At 60.1% G+C, this 17,694-nt stretch overlaps 1 protein-coding gene across 1 annotated transcript in view; it reads right to left on the reverse strand.

The window, feature by feature from the left end:
* HRH2 (histamine receptor H2) overlaps positions 1-16,591 on the reverse strand; it is a 27,153-nt gene extending 10,562 nt beyond the window's left edge. Inside the window, 3 exon segments of the mRNA XM_026047517.1 lie at positions 10,784-10,830; positions 10,832-10,873; positions 15,402-16,591. Of these exon segments, the coding sequence (XP_025903302.1) occupies positions 10,784-10,830; positions 10,832-10,873; positions 15,402-16,495 (1,183 nt within the window). The 5' untranslated portion in view covers positions 16,496-16,591.
* Between the last annotated feature and the right edge of the window lie 1,103 nt (positions 16,592-17,694).

The raw sequence follows: 17,694 nt of genomic DNA on the forward strand, positions 1-17,694 counted from the left end.
CCTTGGACGGCGGCTTTCCAGCACAAAGGGAAGTGAGGACGCAGCGCTGAGCGCCCGGCCCCCGGGGCCCGCGCTGGCCCTGTCACACAGCAGCGACGACAGACAGAACTCGAGGCAAAGTCCCCTGGGCCAGGCCTGGCCCCGGCGCTCGCAGAGCGTCACCGAGCCCTGTGAGCGGGCGCCCCTCGGCACGGGGCTCGCGGCCTCTGCCGCCTGCTCTGCCTGCCTCATGGAAGCGATTTGCGCCTCCTCTCGCCTGGAAAACCATCCGGGAGGATCCCGCGGTGACATCCGCAGCAGCCGGGGAGGTGGCTGCTCCTCCCGGTGGGATTTTCTCCCCGCTGCTGTTCGAAGGGGAATGGCTGGGGCTGTGGCAGGGGGAGCTTCGCCGGGTCCCTCTGTGTGGGGACCGGCACACGTGGAGGGCAGGAGATGTCACCAGCGTTGGCGGCTCGTCCCCACCACGGCCACCTGGTCCCAGCAACGCGCTGGAGCGGGACGTGGCTGGGAGCATCCTGGCTGTGGAAGTGCCTCAAGAAGCCTCTGGAAGCACCAAACCCCAAATAATGACACCCTTGGGCATTTATTTATTGGGTTTTGCCCAGCTGGGCATAGTAGAGCCTTGAGGAGGTACAAGCCCCTTGTCTTGATGGTGTTGATGTGGCTTTGACTGGAGAGGAGGAGGATGGAGAGCTGCCCCAGCTCTCTAAATCCTTCCCGGATTGGGCTTCATTCCTTGCCTGTCTGCGTCCTGCCCTGACAGTCACCCCGGCATCCCAGCCCTGAAAGCCAGAACTGTTTGTTTGCAGTTTCCTAGGAGAGAAATCACGTTAAAAAAATTAATTACACACCTGAAAACAAAATCTGGCTGCTCAAGTGCACATCAGGGATAAATGTTGTGTTCCAAATTAGACAATTTACAGCTTGGCTAAGTAATGAAGAAACCCACCGTGGCGTGAAGCCGGCGGGGGCGAGTGACCCGGGAGGAGCCGTGGGGACAGGGACCTGGCGGCCGCTGTGGTGGCTGGCCCAGGTGCCACGGCCTGTCCCCCCCAGCACCCGCTTTGCCCTGTCCCCCCCAGCACCCTGCTCTGGGAAACCTGGCTTTGCTTGTGCTCATCCTCTTGGGCTGAATCAGCGGGGAGGCTCTGGCTTCAGCGCAGCAGCCACAGTGTGGGCTCGGCCTGGGGCTTTTTGGGGTACATTTTAGCCCTTTTAGGGCTGTGAGTTCAGCCCCAGGGTCAAGGAGCAAATGGGGATGTTGCAGGAGAGCAACCAAAGCAGACGAGGTGCCGGCTGCTTGCCCTCCCCTTGGCGCCCAGGATGGGGAGTCCAGGGTGCAGGGGCACCCGTGCTGCACCCTGGGGCATCTGCACAGTGCCCTGCACTGTGGGGCACTCACACTGCACCCGAGAGCCCCTGCACTGCACCAGGACCTACCTCGTGCCGTGGTTTGCACCATGGGGCACCTGCTCTGCATGCCGTGCCCCGTGTTGTGGGTCTGGGTGGTCCTAGGGGGGATGCCAGCACATTTAACCCTGTGCAGAGGAAGGACCAGCAGGCAACAAACAGGGAGTTTCAAGGAGAAACCAGAAGCCTCTTGAGCAGTTAAAAATACCGGCCCTGTGCTGGGGGATCATTCCCGGGGCAGCACCGCGGGGCGGGGGCCTGCGTGGGCGCCGGGGACCCGCTGAGCCCCGCGCCGCCTCCTCCCCGCGCCCGCGTCCCCAGCGCGCTGGCCTCTGCAGCCCGCGCTGCGTGGGAGGGCTGCAGCGTGCTGCCAAGGAGCGGGCGCCTCTCCAAGCCTTCCAGAGAGAAGAAAATCATTTCTTTGCCTTGTTATTATTATTATTTTTTTTTTCTCTTTACGGTGCCCCAGCCCATTCTGCGAGTGCAGAGATTTAAAGGGACTCCGCCCCGGTGCTGGGGACCCCAGGTGAGCAGCAGGTGGGACGGTTTTGGTGGCACCCTGGCACCCTCCTGGGCAGAGCTGGGGTGCAGCAGCGCCCTGAGAGGGGACACCCTGTCCCCCTCATTGTCCTGGGGACCCTAGGGCTGCTCCATTGCACCCCTCCACCATGTGCCCCTGAGCTGTTGATGGGCTCCATTGAGGGCAGGACCCCCTGAAGCCCCCCAGGCTGCTGCAGCCATCCCTGTGCAGGGCCAGGACCGGCCTCTCCTCGCCGCTTGCCTCCCACCTCTGCTTGGAATTGCATCGGAAACCAGCCAGCTAATGATGCGAGCTGCGGAGCAGATGGGGGACCTGACGCGCTGCTCCTCAGCAGCGGATTAAGCATGCAAATGGATGTATAGCGACGCCGTGTCTCCGGGCCCGCATCCTCCCACCCCCAGCATGTGTATGGCATCTCAATTGGCAGACCTCAGCCCCCCAAAATCATGCAGGTACAGGCTGGGCTCACGCAGTGCAGCCCTCGGGACGCAGGCGAGGGGTGCGGAGCCGGCCTGGCCCTGCCTGCATGCAGGACAGCGCGGGAGCTGCCAGAGCTCCCCGCTCTGCTCTGCAAACACACGGCCCAGCTGCATTTGCTGCATCGCTTCTTTGGCCCCTTGCTCGCTCCTTTCCTGCAGCGTTGGCCGGTGCCATAGGGAGCAGAGTTGGGAAGAGGGTCCAGGTATCCTGACTCCCGGCAGCTGCTCTGCCCCGAGCCTGTGCTGTCCCACACGGCTGCACCTAGAGCAGGGGAAAGGCTGCTCTATGGAGCAGAATGGAGGTGCTCTGTGTGTGTCCAGAGAGGCACCGTGTGGGTTGGTGAGGGACGAGCGGGCTCTGGAGCAGGGACTCCAGGGAGAGACACCAGGACTGCACATGGAGCTGCTGCCATGCCGGGAAAACCCCAAGGAGCTGCAGCTTGGTTCCTGCAACACCCCTGGCTGCTTCCCGGCCTCCAAAAAGTCTGGAGAAAGCAAGATGGGAGGGTTTGGACTGTCCAGCTGTTGGCTGCAGCTCTGTGGGTGCTACCTCCAAAACCTGCGGAGCACAGAGAGCAGAGGACCCCTCTGCAAAGCTGCCTGACTGCCCCAATGCAGCCTCTGGGTCGCCCTGGAAGGTGCCACCTCACCGGGGAGAGGAGGAAGGACAGGAAAGGTAGAGAAAGGGCCCCCTGCACCCCCGCACCCCCCAGAAAGGTGCCGCGTCCCCGGGCGCCGCCGCGGGCACGGAGCCGCCTGCACCCGCGGCAGGGCTGCTCCCAGACGGCGCCAGCCTCCGAGCGCCGCGCGCCGCCGCGCCGCCGGCTCCCGTGCCCGCCAGCGGGGAGCGGATTAATATTCATCGCCAGGGAGCGCAGCATATGGAATATGAATAATGCTAATTGTGTCTGTATAGATTTAGCGTAAGAAGCTTCGATGCATTAAGGAGGGAGGGAATTAGTCCTTCTCCAAAAGGTTCCAGGCTCGTTTGTGTCGGAGGGACGCCTGCCTGCCCGTGGATTTCGACACGGGTGTGAGAGTAAAACTTCTGTCCCATCGGAGTGCAGAGCAGGGTCAGGGAAGGCAGCATGCGGAGCTGGGGGACCCTCAGCCAGGCAATGTCAGCAAGGAAATTGGTGCCTCAGTGTTCATGCCATTCCCTGCCCAGGGGCCCTGTTCAGCCCCTGTTTTAATCAAACTGGTTCATGGCACGTGGGTAATTCCTCAGCTGCAGCGAAGGCGGTTGGGAGCGGAGAGCTGGACGCTGCGTGCGGTGGGACTGGGGCCCTCATCCCACGTGGGACTCGGCTCCTCCATCCCAGGCTCCCTCTTAGAGCTGGGATCTGGACAGGGAGGTTCTGGAGCCCCGGGGAGGGCACAAAACCACCCCGAGGGCTCTGCTGGTCCCAGAGCAACCCCCGGCACCGGGGCAGGCTGCGGGGCTGCGCACAGGGCTGCTCCGCTCCCTGCCTTTCCCGGGCTTTCCCGAGCCTGCTGCGGGAATTGCTGCCGCTGGACCATGCAGTTCTCTCCCTTTCCCTGTGCATCACTGAGGATGTGGGATTCCTCTCCTGCACTTTGATCTCTCCAATTTTTAGCTCATTCTGGCTGCCTTAGAGGCACTAATCCCTCTGCAGGCATCAGAGAGAATCCACCTACACTTGATGCAGCAATCACTTAAGTCTTATTGTGTAAACAAAATCTCAAACATGAAATCCCTAATCCGTAATGGCTGAGCCTCCGATACCTGTCCCCCCGTGTCCTCCCTGATAGAGGGTGCACCGGGGGGAAGGTCGCTGTGACATTCACCCAGACCCTCGACCTGAGCCCAGATTAAGCAGCCACTCGTGCTTTTAACCTTGGGCTTTTTCTTTCCCTTTCAATGTGTCCGAGCCCGTGAGCCGCCCCCATTCCCATTCAGCTGCGTTTACTCAGCTTAGGGGATCAAACCCGGTGACATTTGGAATTGGGATATTTAAAATGCAAATCTCCCCTCAATAGATAGTGGAATTTGCTCCCTCTTATGAAGGGAACCTCTGGGGAGAGCTGAGCGCCGCGGACGGCCGGTGCTGAATGCAAAACCCCGCCGGAGGGGGAGGGAAATCACTGCCTCCCGCTCCCACCACGCTCGTCCCCGGCCCTGGCACTCCTGGGCGAACACTTGCCGGATAATCTCCCTCGTCGCCAGGGAAGGACGGCAGCCGAGCTTCCCCCAGCCGCAGCTGGAGAGCATGGAGGTAAGAGCTGCAGGTTCGGCCGGGAACGCAGCAATATTTCTGGGATACGGAGAGGGAGGGAGAAATTGCAGTGGCCGTTTGTGCAACCTCAGAATTGATGTTTTCTTCCTCTGCAATCGGGGTGCTGCTGATATATTATTGTCTCTCTCTCTCTCTCTCCTTCTCTCCCAGCTCTGAAATGGAAGCTCTCACCACTTTCCTTGCTGCAGAGGAGCGAGTGTGTGTCTGAGAGGGAGATTTACACTTTGCTTTCCCTTTTGGAAATGGAGCGTGATTTTCCAGCTACTGCAGGCGCTGGGCCTGTCCTGACGCATTGAGCCGGGCTGCCAGGCAGGGAGAAGGAGCGTCCTGCTGTGCCCTCCTCCCTGTGCCCGCTCCTCCACCTGCCCCTTCCCTCCTCCCACCGGCATCCAGGCTCCGGGCTCTGCTCGCTCCCCAATGCACACGCTGTGCTCGAAAACCCCCAAATCACCCCAAATATCTTGGAAAAACAAAAAGAGGGGAAAAAGAAAAGGGCTAAAAGGCTTTTTTGTCCATCTGGTGCAAGATGTGAGATGCGTGGGGGGACTTGGTTTGGAAGGGCCTGGGGGGGTCACAGCCTCCTGCCACAAGGACGTGGTGTGGGTGCTCAGCAGCCTTGCTCAGCGCAGCAACAGTTTCCCTGACGGGGGGAAAAAATCATGAAAAAGGGAAAAGTTCAGCTGCGGCTTTGTGCAAAGCGTGTTATCTCGGGAGCTTTTCCTGAGCTCTTGCAAAGACGTTCGAGGGCAGGCTGAGGGCTTCCTGCAAACAAAGATGCACCGAGGAATAGCTGGAGCCTCCTAAACGCACGCGGGGAGAGGAGGGAAAGGGATTTGAATTTCAACTTTGATGCATAATGTGCTTTCTCTAGAAAAACAGCCTTCTTGGCAGGGACCAGCCAACTTCCCACTAAATCTCCTGGAGGAGCGTTGCCAGTGGCGGAGATAAAACCTCAATGAAACACAATTAGCTTCCACTCGGATTAGCCGAACTCGCCTCCCTCCGGCCGCCGCAGCCGGGCGCCGGGATGGGGTCTCGGCGGGACCCCCCGCGCGGCTGCGGCACCGACACGGTGCGGGGAGGCTGAGCCTCCCTTCACGGCTAACGGGATGTGACGCGTGATGAATCCACGCAATTCGGAGCGCCGCAGGGCAGCTCTGGCAGTGGCGCCGAGGACGGGGGCTCGTCACGGCCGCTTTGCTGCAGTTCGCCGCGTTTTTGGCGTCGGGTGGCAGCCCGAGCTCCGGAGCAGACAGGCGGCAGGGTGAAAGGGGGCAGAGGGGTGAGTGGCCGCAAGATTTGGGTTCCAGGTGGGGGTATCTTCAAGGATGGTATTTTTTAAGGCTCAGAAGTTGGGATATTTGCTAGGCTTGGGGTATTGATGCTTAAGCATCCGCCATGGCCAGGAGGATTTGTCCTAGTTTGCTTATTGCTTCCAAGTGCCTTGCTGGCCCAGGACACGTGTCTGTCACACTTGTGCCCTGGGGACCTTTCCGGACCTACAGCAAATGAGCTTTGGGGTTGGGAAACAGGGTTCCTCGGGCACCCGGAGCAGAGCAAGGGATGGGAAAAAAGCCTCGGACCCACCTTGGAAAAAAACCGGACCGCACGCTCCATCTGAGCCTGGGGCCAAGAGATGCTGGCAGGGCTCTAAGGGCAAACCAGCCCATTAATTAATAGCTTAATTACCCAGTAACGAACGGTGGACTTAGCTCAACCTTGAAACCGGCCAAGCGAATCAAGGCGGCCGGGAGCCCTCGGGGCAGGGGGGCTCGGGGGCCGTTCGCATCGGGATGGTTGGGACCACGGAGCGGAAACCACCGGGGCTGCAGCGAGTGCCTGGATGTGTCCCTGTCCGGTGTCCCCCTGGGTCCCCTGCTCCTGCTAGCGCAGCTGTCACTTGCAGGACGAATGGCCCAAGTGCAGCCCGGGGATGCAGAGCAGGGGGAGCTGGTTGTCCCTGCGGGAACGCGCCGTGTCCCAGGTGAAGGGAGCCCTGCGCCATGGGCATTTCTCTTGGCAGGGGAGGACGTGGAGGCTGTGAGCTGGAAAAAGGAGACGGATTTCTTTGGCTTGGCTTGTTTTGCTGCAGAAAGGCGGTTTCAGCTCCAAGGGTAGGGGAAATGAAACAGAAAAATACCTCCCATTAAGCAAAAAGGATCGAGAGCCCTGCGTAATAGTGCTGTCTGCGGGGGCTTTTCGCTCCGTGTTTGCATCCAGCGCAGCCTTGTGCCGGTGCCTGAAGGGAGCCTGAGCGCAGGGAGATTCGCTGCCTGCTGCCACAGCGGGAAGAGCTCCCAGCCGGTTGTCCTGGGGCGGAGGGGGGCACATCCATCCCGGCCCTGCTTCTCCCGCCAGGCATGGGCAGCACCCGGCTGCCGAGCGGGTGCGTGCGGATCCCTGCGGAGCGCCCGGCAGGCTCTGCGGGGAACCCTCCGGCCGGTGGGGAGCAAGGCCAGCTGGGCTCACAGCGTGTGCATCCCTCCTCCTTTGCTCCATGCCGAGGGGAGCGGAGCACGGGGATGGCTCCAGATCCAGGCTCTTCCCTTCCCCTCCCGTCTCAGCCCTGGGGCGATGGCCCCTCCATCAGCCCCGCGTCCCTGCGCAGGTGGCCGGCGAGGAGTGTGGCCGGGCCAGCTGTGCAAACAGGGCCGGGAGGTGACGGGCAGCACTGCCAGCAAGGCAGGAGCGCCCAGGGAGGGAATCGAGGCTGCTTTGATCCGGGGTGCTTCAATCCCGGGTGCTGGGAGCTGCTTGGACACCTGTGTGGCTGGAACAGGGATGTATCCTGCAACAGTGCGCGGGCTGTGGGTGCAGAGGGGAACTGGTAAAAGCAGGGCGGACGAGTGCAGGGTGCAAGGGGCTGTCTGAGGCTGATGCTGTCCTGGATCATGCATGGGTGCAAAGGAGAGGTTGCAGCAGCCGGGCTGGGGAGCAGCTTGTGCTGCACAGGGGCCGGGGCGCCACGTCCTGCACTGGCAGGGGGGATGGCAGCCTGTGCACGTGCATGTGTGTGTGTGTGTGACACCGGGCCGCGGGGGCGGCTGTTGTACTGTGTTTGCTGGGGGGGATACGGGAAGCGGGGCATCTGTTCCAGCAGAGCTGCCTCTGGCACCCGTCTCATTGACAAATGGTGTTTGGTTTGGTGCTAGAGCCTTAATGAAAGCGGCGCCTGCTGCAGGCACGGGGAGGAGAGCGGCTGCCTGGAGCGCCCGCTGCGGGAGCAGGGCAGGGAAAAGGAGCTGACAATGTTGTGCATAGCCTTTGGCCATGGGCACACGGCTCCTGGCAGCACCTTGGCTCTGCCTGCCTGGCGGGATGATCAGAGCTGCTGCAGAGCGGAGGTGCTGGCCCTTTGGGAGGCCCATTGAGGTGCTGCTCTGTCCCTTGTGCCCCTCTATGACACCAGCCCAGCCCAGCCTGCACGTGCCATGCCCGGAGCAGCTTTCCCTGTGTCCCAGACACCCCAGGGCTGGCGAAATCCCCTCTGCTCCCCGGGACTGCTGCCACCCAGCACCGAGGGACCCCATGTCCCTCCAGCCCGTGAGCTCTGTGGGAGGTGCCAGGGCATGAAGGCAACGTGTGTCTGGAAAACAGCTTTAATAAAGCGCTCTGGACACAGGCTCGTGAGCCCTGGGCCCTTAGGTCTAGAAATGGCCTCTCCTGGGGCCAGGACAGTGTCCCTGTGTCCCTGAGTGCTCTGCCTTTTGCTGCTGGCCCCTCAGTCCTGGGTGTTTTCCCTGTAGCATCAGCACACGGATCCATCCAGTGCCAGCAGCACCATCCATGGCACACGGGTGCCCGGGGCGCCCCAGAGCCACCAGTGGGGACGCGGCCACGGGAGGGTGTTTGCAGAGATGCTTTGGGACTGAATGGGGGGTAACCCTGGCAAGGCACCCCGGTGTTGGGGCCACGTTTCTGTCCTGCTTGTGCCCTCTAGTGGCTCCGTCCCCGCTCCGGTGCCACGCGGGGCACAGGCTGCTCCTGCGGCACCCTGGCCCGCCGGCGCGAGGGGCCCCGCAAGGCGTTTTGGACGGGAAATGCAATTCCTGGGGCTGGCACGGGGAGCCAAAGCCCAGGCTGGGATCCCTGGCTTGTAGCTATGTGGTGACTTCCATCAAAGTGCAGTTTATTCGAGAAAGAAACAAATCTTGGGATTTCTTAGGCAAATTTTCTGATCTTTTGGTGGCTTAGGGCTGTTCCCTACCACTACGTCTCCTCTGCGCTTCATCACACCATAACCTGAGGAGAAAGAAATAAATCAACCTAGCAGATTTGCTTTTATTCCACCGATGTTTGTGTTTCATCTAAGAGAAAGGAAAGCTCCTCTGCCTCCGGCCCGCAGCAGCAAACACTCCTCTCCTGTGCCGTTCAGGGAGGAGACGCTGCAGACCCTGCGGAGCTCCTGCATCCTGAGACTATCCCTGCCCCTATGCCCTGCCTCACGCGGGCACCGGGGGGATGTTGCTCCCGGCTGGTCCCCCAGCCCTAGCAGACAGATAGTTCCTATCTGGAAAAAGCAGCTGCTGTTTGGGAGCATCGAGGTGCTCCTGTGGGAACGGGATGAACGGAGCGAGGCTGGGATTAGCCTGTGCTGGGGCTACGGCGGCAGCCGCGACACGCACGGCAGCCTTGTGCCTTCCAACGCAGCCGCAGCACCATGCAACCCAGCTGCAGCCTCATGCGTGCACTGAGCGGTGCCAGGTCTCTGCACATGACAGGGTCAGCAATGCAGACAGCTACTGGCACAGATGTTCTGCATTTCGGCTTTCTCCCCCTTCCAGCCTCGTTAGTATTGAGATTAAAAGCAAGTGTTGGCGAAGTGTGAATTGGTAGCTGTTTGGTAGCTGTTCTCTAAGACCCTAATTAGCAAATCTCTTCATCCCCCCCAGAGCTGCAATCTAATAATCACAAAAAAAAAGAAAAAAAAAAACCCCAAAACAAAAAAACAAACTACCAATCCACCCAAACAAGCCCCAAACCTTGTTTGATGGATCGGCAGCGCCACTGGAACAGTTGGGAGCGGCTCTTCCTGCTTAGTATGGTAATTAAACGCTTCAATTGCAATTATTTTTGCAATTAGCTAAGTCTCTAATTGTTATCAGAGGTGGCAGGGCTCTGGGCGCTCCCTTCCCGGCTCCTTCCCGCGGCGGGGTGCGCGCGCGGGGGCTGCGGGCGTTGGGGGCGCGCGGGGGCTGCGGCCGCAAGCAGGGGGAGCTCCGAGCCCGCGCTGCCGCCGCCGGCCCTGCCCGCGCCGCCCGGCCCCCGGGCCCGCGGCTCGCAAGCGGTACCGGGGCTGGGGAAGCGGTACCGGGCTGCGGGTGTTCGGGGCTGCGGGGCTGTTCCAGGAAAACCCTTGTCCTGCGGCGGGGAGCTGGGCTGCTTTGTCCTCTCCCCTCTCCTTGCTGCTCCTGCCCTCCTGCAGCCGCCTCCTCCCCGCTGGCTCTGGGGTCCCAGCGGGCAGGCGCTACTGCAAAGCAAGGGGTCCCAAACAGCCCTGGACCTGGCAGAGGAAGGAGAGCGTGTCCAGAGAAATGAGTCGCTTTGTTTTGTTTTGTTTTCCTTCTAGGTTAAGCAGCATGGGGTTTTTTTTTTTGTTTGTTTGTTTCTTTTTTTCCCCTCCCAATAGCATTTACTGCTCCTATCCAGGCTCAGCGCACCAGCACCTCGTTCTTGCAGGGTGCAGGGTCCCAACCCCGGGGCCTCCGTGAGGTGCCCATCTCTTCACAGAGGGTATGGAGCAGGTTTGGAGAGGAGAGACTTCCCAGCATGATCCGTGGGGCTGTTCTGGAGTTGCTGCTTGTGGGGCTGCCTGTGTGCCAGGACACCTGCCCTACCATGCAGGGCAATGATGGGCAAAGGGCTCTTCTCCCTGGTCTGCCTGTGCCCCAAGCCTTTTCCCTCCCAATCCAACCCATGGATTCTCCCCACCCCCTGCTCAGTAGTGTTAGGAGACAAATGCTGGTGCTGGAACCCGGCTCCTTGGGCACTGCCTGGGGCCATGGGCCGGTGTGGGCTCGATGATGCTGCAGGTGTCACAGCCCCGTGGGCAACGGGGGAAGCTCTTCCGCAGCTCTGCTGAGGGCTCTTCTGACACACAAGCCTGCAGGGAGGAAGCTTGAGCAGGCAGAGGCTTCTCCAGGTGCTCCGGGATGGAGTGAACACTGTGTGCCAGGCTGGGCATCCTGCAGGAGAAGAGAGGCAGCTCAAGGGACTGGCAAGGGGTGGAGGGCTCCGTTTTGCCCCTTTTCCCCCTCCTTGGTATGGGGGGTGCTGCATGGGGACCCCCTGGCGCAGGAGATGGACTGTGGTGCTCGTGGGTGACCTGTCCCGTCCCGGAGCAGCCCGATGGGGCCGGCTGGTGGGGTGCCCTGCTCGCGGGGTGCAGGAAGGGGCTGGGGCGCCCACAGCCCCCCGGCCGGCTCTGCCCCACGCGCCCTCCGCACGGGACGGCGCTTCCGCTCCCGCCCCCACGGGGCGCAGAGGAAACCTGCGGTGGCGGCAGGACCTCACATCTGCAAACCTCTCCCCTCAGCCGCCCTCGCTTCCCCCGCTGATTGCATCGGTGATCTCTCGTGCGGGGAGCGGGGGTGTCGAGGGGGGACCTGGTGTTCTGCCTCTGCTTCATAGAAACTAGATGCGTTTTGCAAAATCTCTGCATCACAGCGAGGGAAAGGGCGAAGCGTGGGGCTGGAAACGGCTTCTCCGGTCCCTGCTTTTGGTTAATGATGGGGTCACAGATGGCTGTGCTGCAAGGGGCTGAGCACTGTCTGCCCCCTCCAGGTTTTGCATCTCTCCCTCCCATGGGGCAGGGGCTGTGGGCGCTTGTGCTAGCACAGACGGATGGATGAAGGCTGTGGCCCTCAGCTTCATCACCTGGGGAAGGCCTCCTCCTTCCCCCCGCTCCCCTTCACAGCAGCCGCTGGTGCCTGGCAGTGCCAGGGTTGTCCCTCCTGGGTGGCTCCCCTATGTGACCTTGGCTGTGGGGAGCAGCGACGAGGGGACGAGCGGCTTCGTGCAGTGACCTCCTTTCTTTGCAGGGCACGGTCAATACGGCAGAGCCCACGTTATCGGCAGCCGTGTTGGAGGGAGAGCGCGTGGAGGTCGGGGCGACCTTGCCAGGCTCTCCCGGCAAAGCGCTGCAGCAAGTGGCTCCCTGGGGAGCTCGTACGTGTCCTTGGGTGCCACGGGAAGCCACTGCACCCTCCAGCTGCCTTGTCCAGAGGAGCGCGGTGAGGCTGGATGCAGCACCAGCCCCCTGCCCCGGGAGCCGCGAGAGCTGCTGGTGATTCCTGCGGCGCCGGTGCCACTCGCATGAGAATGAGGCGCTGGCAGCGCGTGCGAGCGCGGCCGCCTCCGCACTGCGCCCGGCAGCAGCAGCCCGAGCAGCAGAGCCGGCGGGGCCGCTGCCCACGGGCTGAGCTGGGCCGGGAGGGCATCAACCTGGTGGCATCGTCCCTGCAGCGGGACGGGGCTGCCTCAGGTGCCCCCGTGCAGGGACAGCAGCCCCCTCCTGGGCTGGTACCTGGCTTCGTACTCACCCTGCGGCCCCTGCAGGAAACCTGGCTCTGTCCTTGCAGGATTTTGGAGGAGGGCAGCCAGGAGCCACAGGCTGGGTGGCGTGTGTCCTTGGGCAGCGGGCTGGCCTCGGCTCATGGGAAAGTGCCAGCGCTGGACAGGGGAAAGATGTGTATGAAGGCACCATAAAAGAATAAAAGAGAGAGAAAAAACACATCAATGGGCTGGTGCCAGGAGAGATGAGCCCGCCAGGCTCCCATTTTCACCTGGCCGCTCTCCCGTGTGCTCCCTGCCCTGACATCTGTCCCGCTCAGTCCTGCTGAGGCCGGCGGCAGAGGAGGGCATTTGAGGACTGGTGTTTTGGGGGTGGGAATGCAGCCATTCCCGGTAGGAATGGCCCCTCTCTGCCCATACAGCATGGCCACGTGTCCCAAGTGTCTCTGAGCAGAGTCTGTCACCTGCAGGATGGTGATGTGGAGCTGCGTGGCTGCTGTGACCGTGTGGTTTCTACCTGCTAGATACCCAGCTGGTGCTGAGTGCTCCTTTTCCATTATTATTATTTTTTTAATCCTATTTGGACCCCTGTGAATGGTCCCACAATGTAAAGCAGAGCCGCGCGCTCTGCACAGTCCTGTGGCTCCCTGCAGTGGCAAGTCCTGCGGCCGCCAGATGTGCAAACAGCTGCTGCTCTCCATGGGGCAGGGGTTGCCTGGCATTTCCACACGGGCCGGCAGGCGAAGGTGTGAAACGAGAAAGCAGGAGCCAGAGCAGATCACTCTGAGCAGAGTCAGACTCTTATCTGATCGCAAGCACAAACCGCAGCGGCGATGCTGTGTGGGATGGGGAAGCGGGTGCTGGATTTATAAAGGTCAAGAAAAGCCCCTGTGCTCACGTCTCCCCCACCACGTGTGTGGGTACGGGCACAGAGCTGGTGATGCCCGTCCCCTCGCTCCATACTGTGCTCCCTAGGAGCAAGCCCAGAGGGAAGCTGAGTTATTTCTCTCCCTGGAAGCATTCCTCCGAGTTTCCCATCGCTCTTATCCACATGTGCCTGAGGGATGGGAAGGGGCTAAACCTGCCCCTCGGCTCAAGGCGAGTGCCGTGGCTCAGCCCTGCAGCTCTCCTGGCCCTGTGCTAGTTCTGGTGCAGCAGGATCCGTCCTCTGCCCTGACCAGGACTTCCAGGTGGGACCTGTCTGCCAGGGCCACAGCGCTGCTCCAGGGACCGGCTGCTGCTGCGAGATACAGCCTGCCAGGAAACAAAGCCAGGGCAGAGCGGGTCTCCTTCCACCAGTGTTGCTTCCCTGCACAATTGGTCTGCAGGTTGCTCGACTCCATGTTTCCTTTGGACGGCTGGCGAAGCAGCGGGATGGGGCCGGCAGCCTGTGACGGAGGCGCAGACCAGAGGACGGTTGCTCCTCTTGCAGGCTGCTTCACTCCATCACCTCCAGCACTGCTTCAGCAAGGTCCCATCGAGCCCCATCCCACCTGCTGCTCCTCTGCCCTTGGCCTGGGGAACAGAAATCCCCTTTTCTTCCCCTTTTTCTCCTTCTGTGCTCATTAACTGGCACTTTCCAAAGGTATCGACTGTTTGCTTCTTCTTTCCTCTCTTTCGGTTGCCAGAGGGAAGCCCTGAGAGCCTGTCCCAGCCCTCCCAGCTGTGTGTAAGGTCTCATGCATGTGCTCTCCCAAGCAGAGGCCTCATCAGGAAGCCGTGCTTTAGCGTGAGGAACCAGCACAGCTCCACAGCTCTTTCCCTGACTCAGTCTGTTTGCAGAAGTATCTGTGTCATGCCAGACATGTGCTGTCTCTAGGTATTTTTATACACCTGCAACTCTGTTTGCCAAGTGTTGTGTTTTCGCACGCTTTATTATTTTCCTGGAAACTGTAAAGGAAGTCCCTGGATCTTGCAATCTTGAGAGCTGTTTGCATTCACCCATCTCTGCACTTGTATCCCGGGGCAGGGTGTGCCTGTACCTAGGCTGCCTCTCCCTTGGGATGAAGTCCCAAGGGAGCACCCGGGGGAAGCACCCAGGGTGCACGCGGAGCCGTTGGGGTGTCCCTGCTCTCCAGCCTGCCCCTCTGCTCTCTCCTTGCCATGGTTTGAGGCTTGGCGGAGCGGGGGGAAGCAAGGGCGTGTGCTGCAGGAGAGCCTGGTGTTTCTGTTGGCACACTCAGAGCAGAAGGACACCTTATCTACACGATGGAAAGTTTCTGCGCTGTTTATCAGGCATTGAGAAAGGTTAGATTAGAGGCTCAGGAGCAGCGTAGTTTGCAGCAGAGCACCGAGCAGCCGTGTCCGCACTCCCAAAGGAGGAGGGGGCCTTCGGGCCAGGCGCCGGCAGCACTGGCCATGCTCTGTGGGATGTGGGTACCTCTGCCTGGGTACCCCGGCCCGAGGGCTGCAGGAGGGTCCCAGCCCCGTGGTGTTCCTGGGGTGATGCTGAAGGAACTTTTGGCTCTAACCTGTATAGCTATACGTATTTCTAAAAACATTCACCAGCCTAAGTTTGGTTGTTCTTGCTCCTTTCCAGAGACAGGAGCGGAACTTGCTGGTGGCCAGCCTGACACAGAGCAACAGCTGAAACACAGAAGCTCCGCAATAAGAGCGTGTGTCTGAGCTGTGACAGGAACCCCCGCACTGCTCAGGGTGCCCACAGCCACGTTAACCCTCTGCACACCGGAGATAATGTGATGTTTCCCCTGCTGTGCTGGGGGGTGACCTCTCCCGAGCCCCCACAGCTCTGATGCATGCCCAGGCTTTGCTGGCCACCACCGTCAGGGAGCAGGACACGGCCAGCGTTGAAGAGCAGCAGTGACTGGTGGCTGCACCTGCACTTTGTGTAGCAGGATCAGAAGGCAAAGCTGTCCCCACCACACAGGGGACATTTGGTCCTTCCTTGAGACGATGCTGATGGCCTGGGTCAGTTGGGGAGCCCAGACAGTGCTCCCTGCACAGAAGGGTGCATGGGGGGTGACAAATTGCTGGGTGATTGTAGGAGCAAGAGCTGTGTGGCCAAGGGGAGAGCTCATTGCTTAACAGTAAAGACAGAAAAGTCTGGGCATAAAGGAAAGCCCAGATATAAAGGAAGTCCAGATACAAAAGGAAGGTCCAAGCAATGCTGGCTTCCCACCTTTACCTCTCTCTCTGGGGATGCACTTGCGCCCAAACCCCTGCCCGTGAGAAAGCTCTTACCTCTCGAGTGCTCCGTCAGCCAGCAAGGTCCCCGTCCCGTTCCTCATCTCCAGGCGCAGGGGTTTTCCCTCGTGCCCACCCTGGCCCTGCTGTTTGCTCCTGGGCTGGGCCTTGCGGAGGGCGGGCAGGCAGCCCCGGGGCCCCCCCGGCTTCCAGCAGTGCAGCAGGTGCTTGTAGGCCACGCGGAAATCCCTGTTGAGGGTGCCGTAGAGGATGGGGTTGAGGGCTGAGTTGGCATAGCCCAGCCAGAGGACGATGGACATGGGCGCTCCCTTCACGCTGCTGTCCCCCCACATGCCCCGGTAAGTGAATACTGTGAAATAGGGGAACCAGCACACAACGAAGGCCCCCAAAACAACTGCCAGGGTCACTGTGGCTTTGTGCTCTTTCACGATGGGCGGCATGGGGGTGTTGTTGCCGCAAGACCACGTGTGGTTTATCCTCTTGGCCTGCTCCCTTGCTATCTTGAATATTCGGTAGTAGGTGATGCACATGATGACCAACGGGACGTAGAAGGTGAGCAAGGCGTCCACAAGCCCGTACACCGGGTTCACCTCCAGCTTGCACTCCTCGCTGCAGTTGGAGGCCGTGTTTTGCACTGCTGTCCCATTAGTGTTCCAGCCCAGGTGGATTGGTAGGAAGGAGACCATGAGTGAAACCGCCCAAATAATGACCAAGCCCACGGTCACCCGCGAGGGAGTGACCAGCTGGCTGTAGCGCAGAGGGGTGGTGACCGCAAAGTAGCGGTCCAGGCTGATCATGAAGAGGTTGAGGATGGAGGCTGTGCACAGCATGACATCCAGACTGATGTAGATGTTGCACAGAATGCTGCCGAAGGGCCACTTGTGGGTGAGCTCGTAGAAGGCAGAGAAGGGCAGCACCAGGAGGCTCAGCAGCAGGTCCGTGATGGCCAAGGAGACGATGATACAGTTTGTCAGGCTGCGGAGCCGGCGGTCAAAGGTGACAGCCAGGCAGACAACGACGTTACCGCAGAGGGTGAACACAATGAGGATGGCGAGGAAGGAGCCCACCAGCACCTGCAGGTGGAAGTCCATGGGTTCTGGAACGTTTGTGAGGTTGTAGCATGGATCCATAGTGCAGGGGCATGGGTGGAGATGTTCCTGTTCTCCTTGGCTACTTGGAATAAGCTCCTCCTGGGCAACGTTGGAGCACTTTTCAAACCTACCATGTGCCTACAATGACCATGCAGAACATTATAGGGCCACTTCACATGCTCAACCTTGTATTTTAGGAATCACATAGCCTAGGGAAAGACATAGGCCTGCAAATCACGTGTGCATATTGGCCCCACCTGGGAGCTCAGTGCTGAGCTGATCCTCTGCAGCTGCTGATGGGTCTCAGCTGTTCCCTTTTCCTCTCTTGCCTTTTCCTTTCCTCTGAGAAAACAACAAGGTCAGGTCTTGTGTGGTCTTGTCCCTCTGTTGCTTTTTCTGTGTGTTTACATCAGAGAAAGCAAGAAGAAGACTGGGCTGTGTGTCTTCCCACTGGCAGTGCTGCAACTGGGACAGAGATTTGCCACCTCCCAAGGAGAACCTGGAAAAATGAGGTCAAGTCAGAGCTGCAGTGGGCAAAGGTCCTTTGAGCAGCCCCTCTTGGATCCCTCCTGGCTGTGGATGTGTTTGCTGCTCGCCTGGTGCTCCAGCCCATTTAGACCCAAGATGGAAAGTCCTTCGGGAGCTGGGAACACCAGTCCCTCCCAGTCTCCCTCCTCCATCCTCTGAGGGTGACTATATAACTTACAGCAAGGAGGTCTAAAGGCATCGAGTTCCTACAGGCTTATGGTGAAAAGGGCCCTTGGAAAGGATGCAAGAAAAGACTCTTTCCTGGGAATTTCTAAAGCTCAAGTGCCCTTTTAAAAGTAAGTACTTGCTTGTTAAATTTTGCCTTATTAGCTGTATTTTGGCCGGTCCTTTGGTAGCCTGTGCCTAGTGCTGCCTCAGTCAACCCAGAAAGGAAATCACTGCTTTGCTGGTGACATAGATGTGTCTGGAACGTGCTTGAGGTGACTTATGCTCCCAGTTGAAGGTGTGTGGGCCAAGCAAGGCAGCGTCCCCGAGACTCCTCAGCAAACAACTGCTGGTTGCTGAGACCTGATGGATTAGAGGGGATACCTGCAGCCCTGCCCTTTCCCAGGGAGTAGCTGATGAATGAGAAGGGATGATCCAGCACATGGGAGGGGGTCTGGCGAGAAGCGCAAACCTGTTGTTGCACGGGGGTTGTCTGGATACCGGGATTCAGCTCACTGGGGGATGGATGCGCTACCCTGGGCCGC

This window comes from Nothoprocta perdicaria, unplaced genomic scaffold (genome assembly GCF_003342845.1).
Source record: "Nothoprocta perdicaria isolate Ctin4 unplaced genomic scaffold, notPer1 scaffold_5, whole genome shotgun sequence".
NCBI classification, from domain to species: Eukaryota; Metazoa; Chordata; class Aves; order Tinamiformes; family Tinamidae; genus Nothoprocta; species Nothoprocta perdicaria.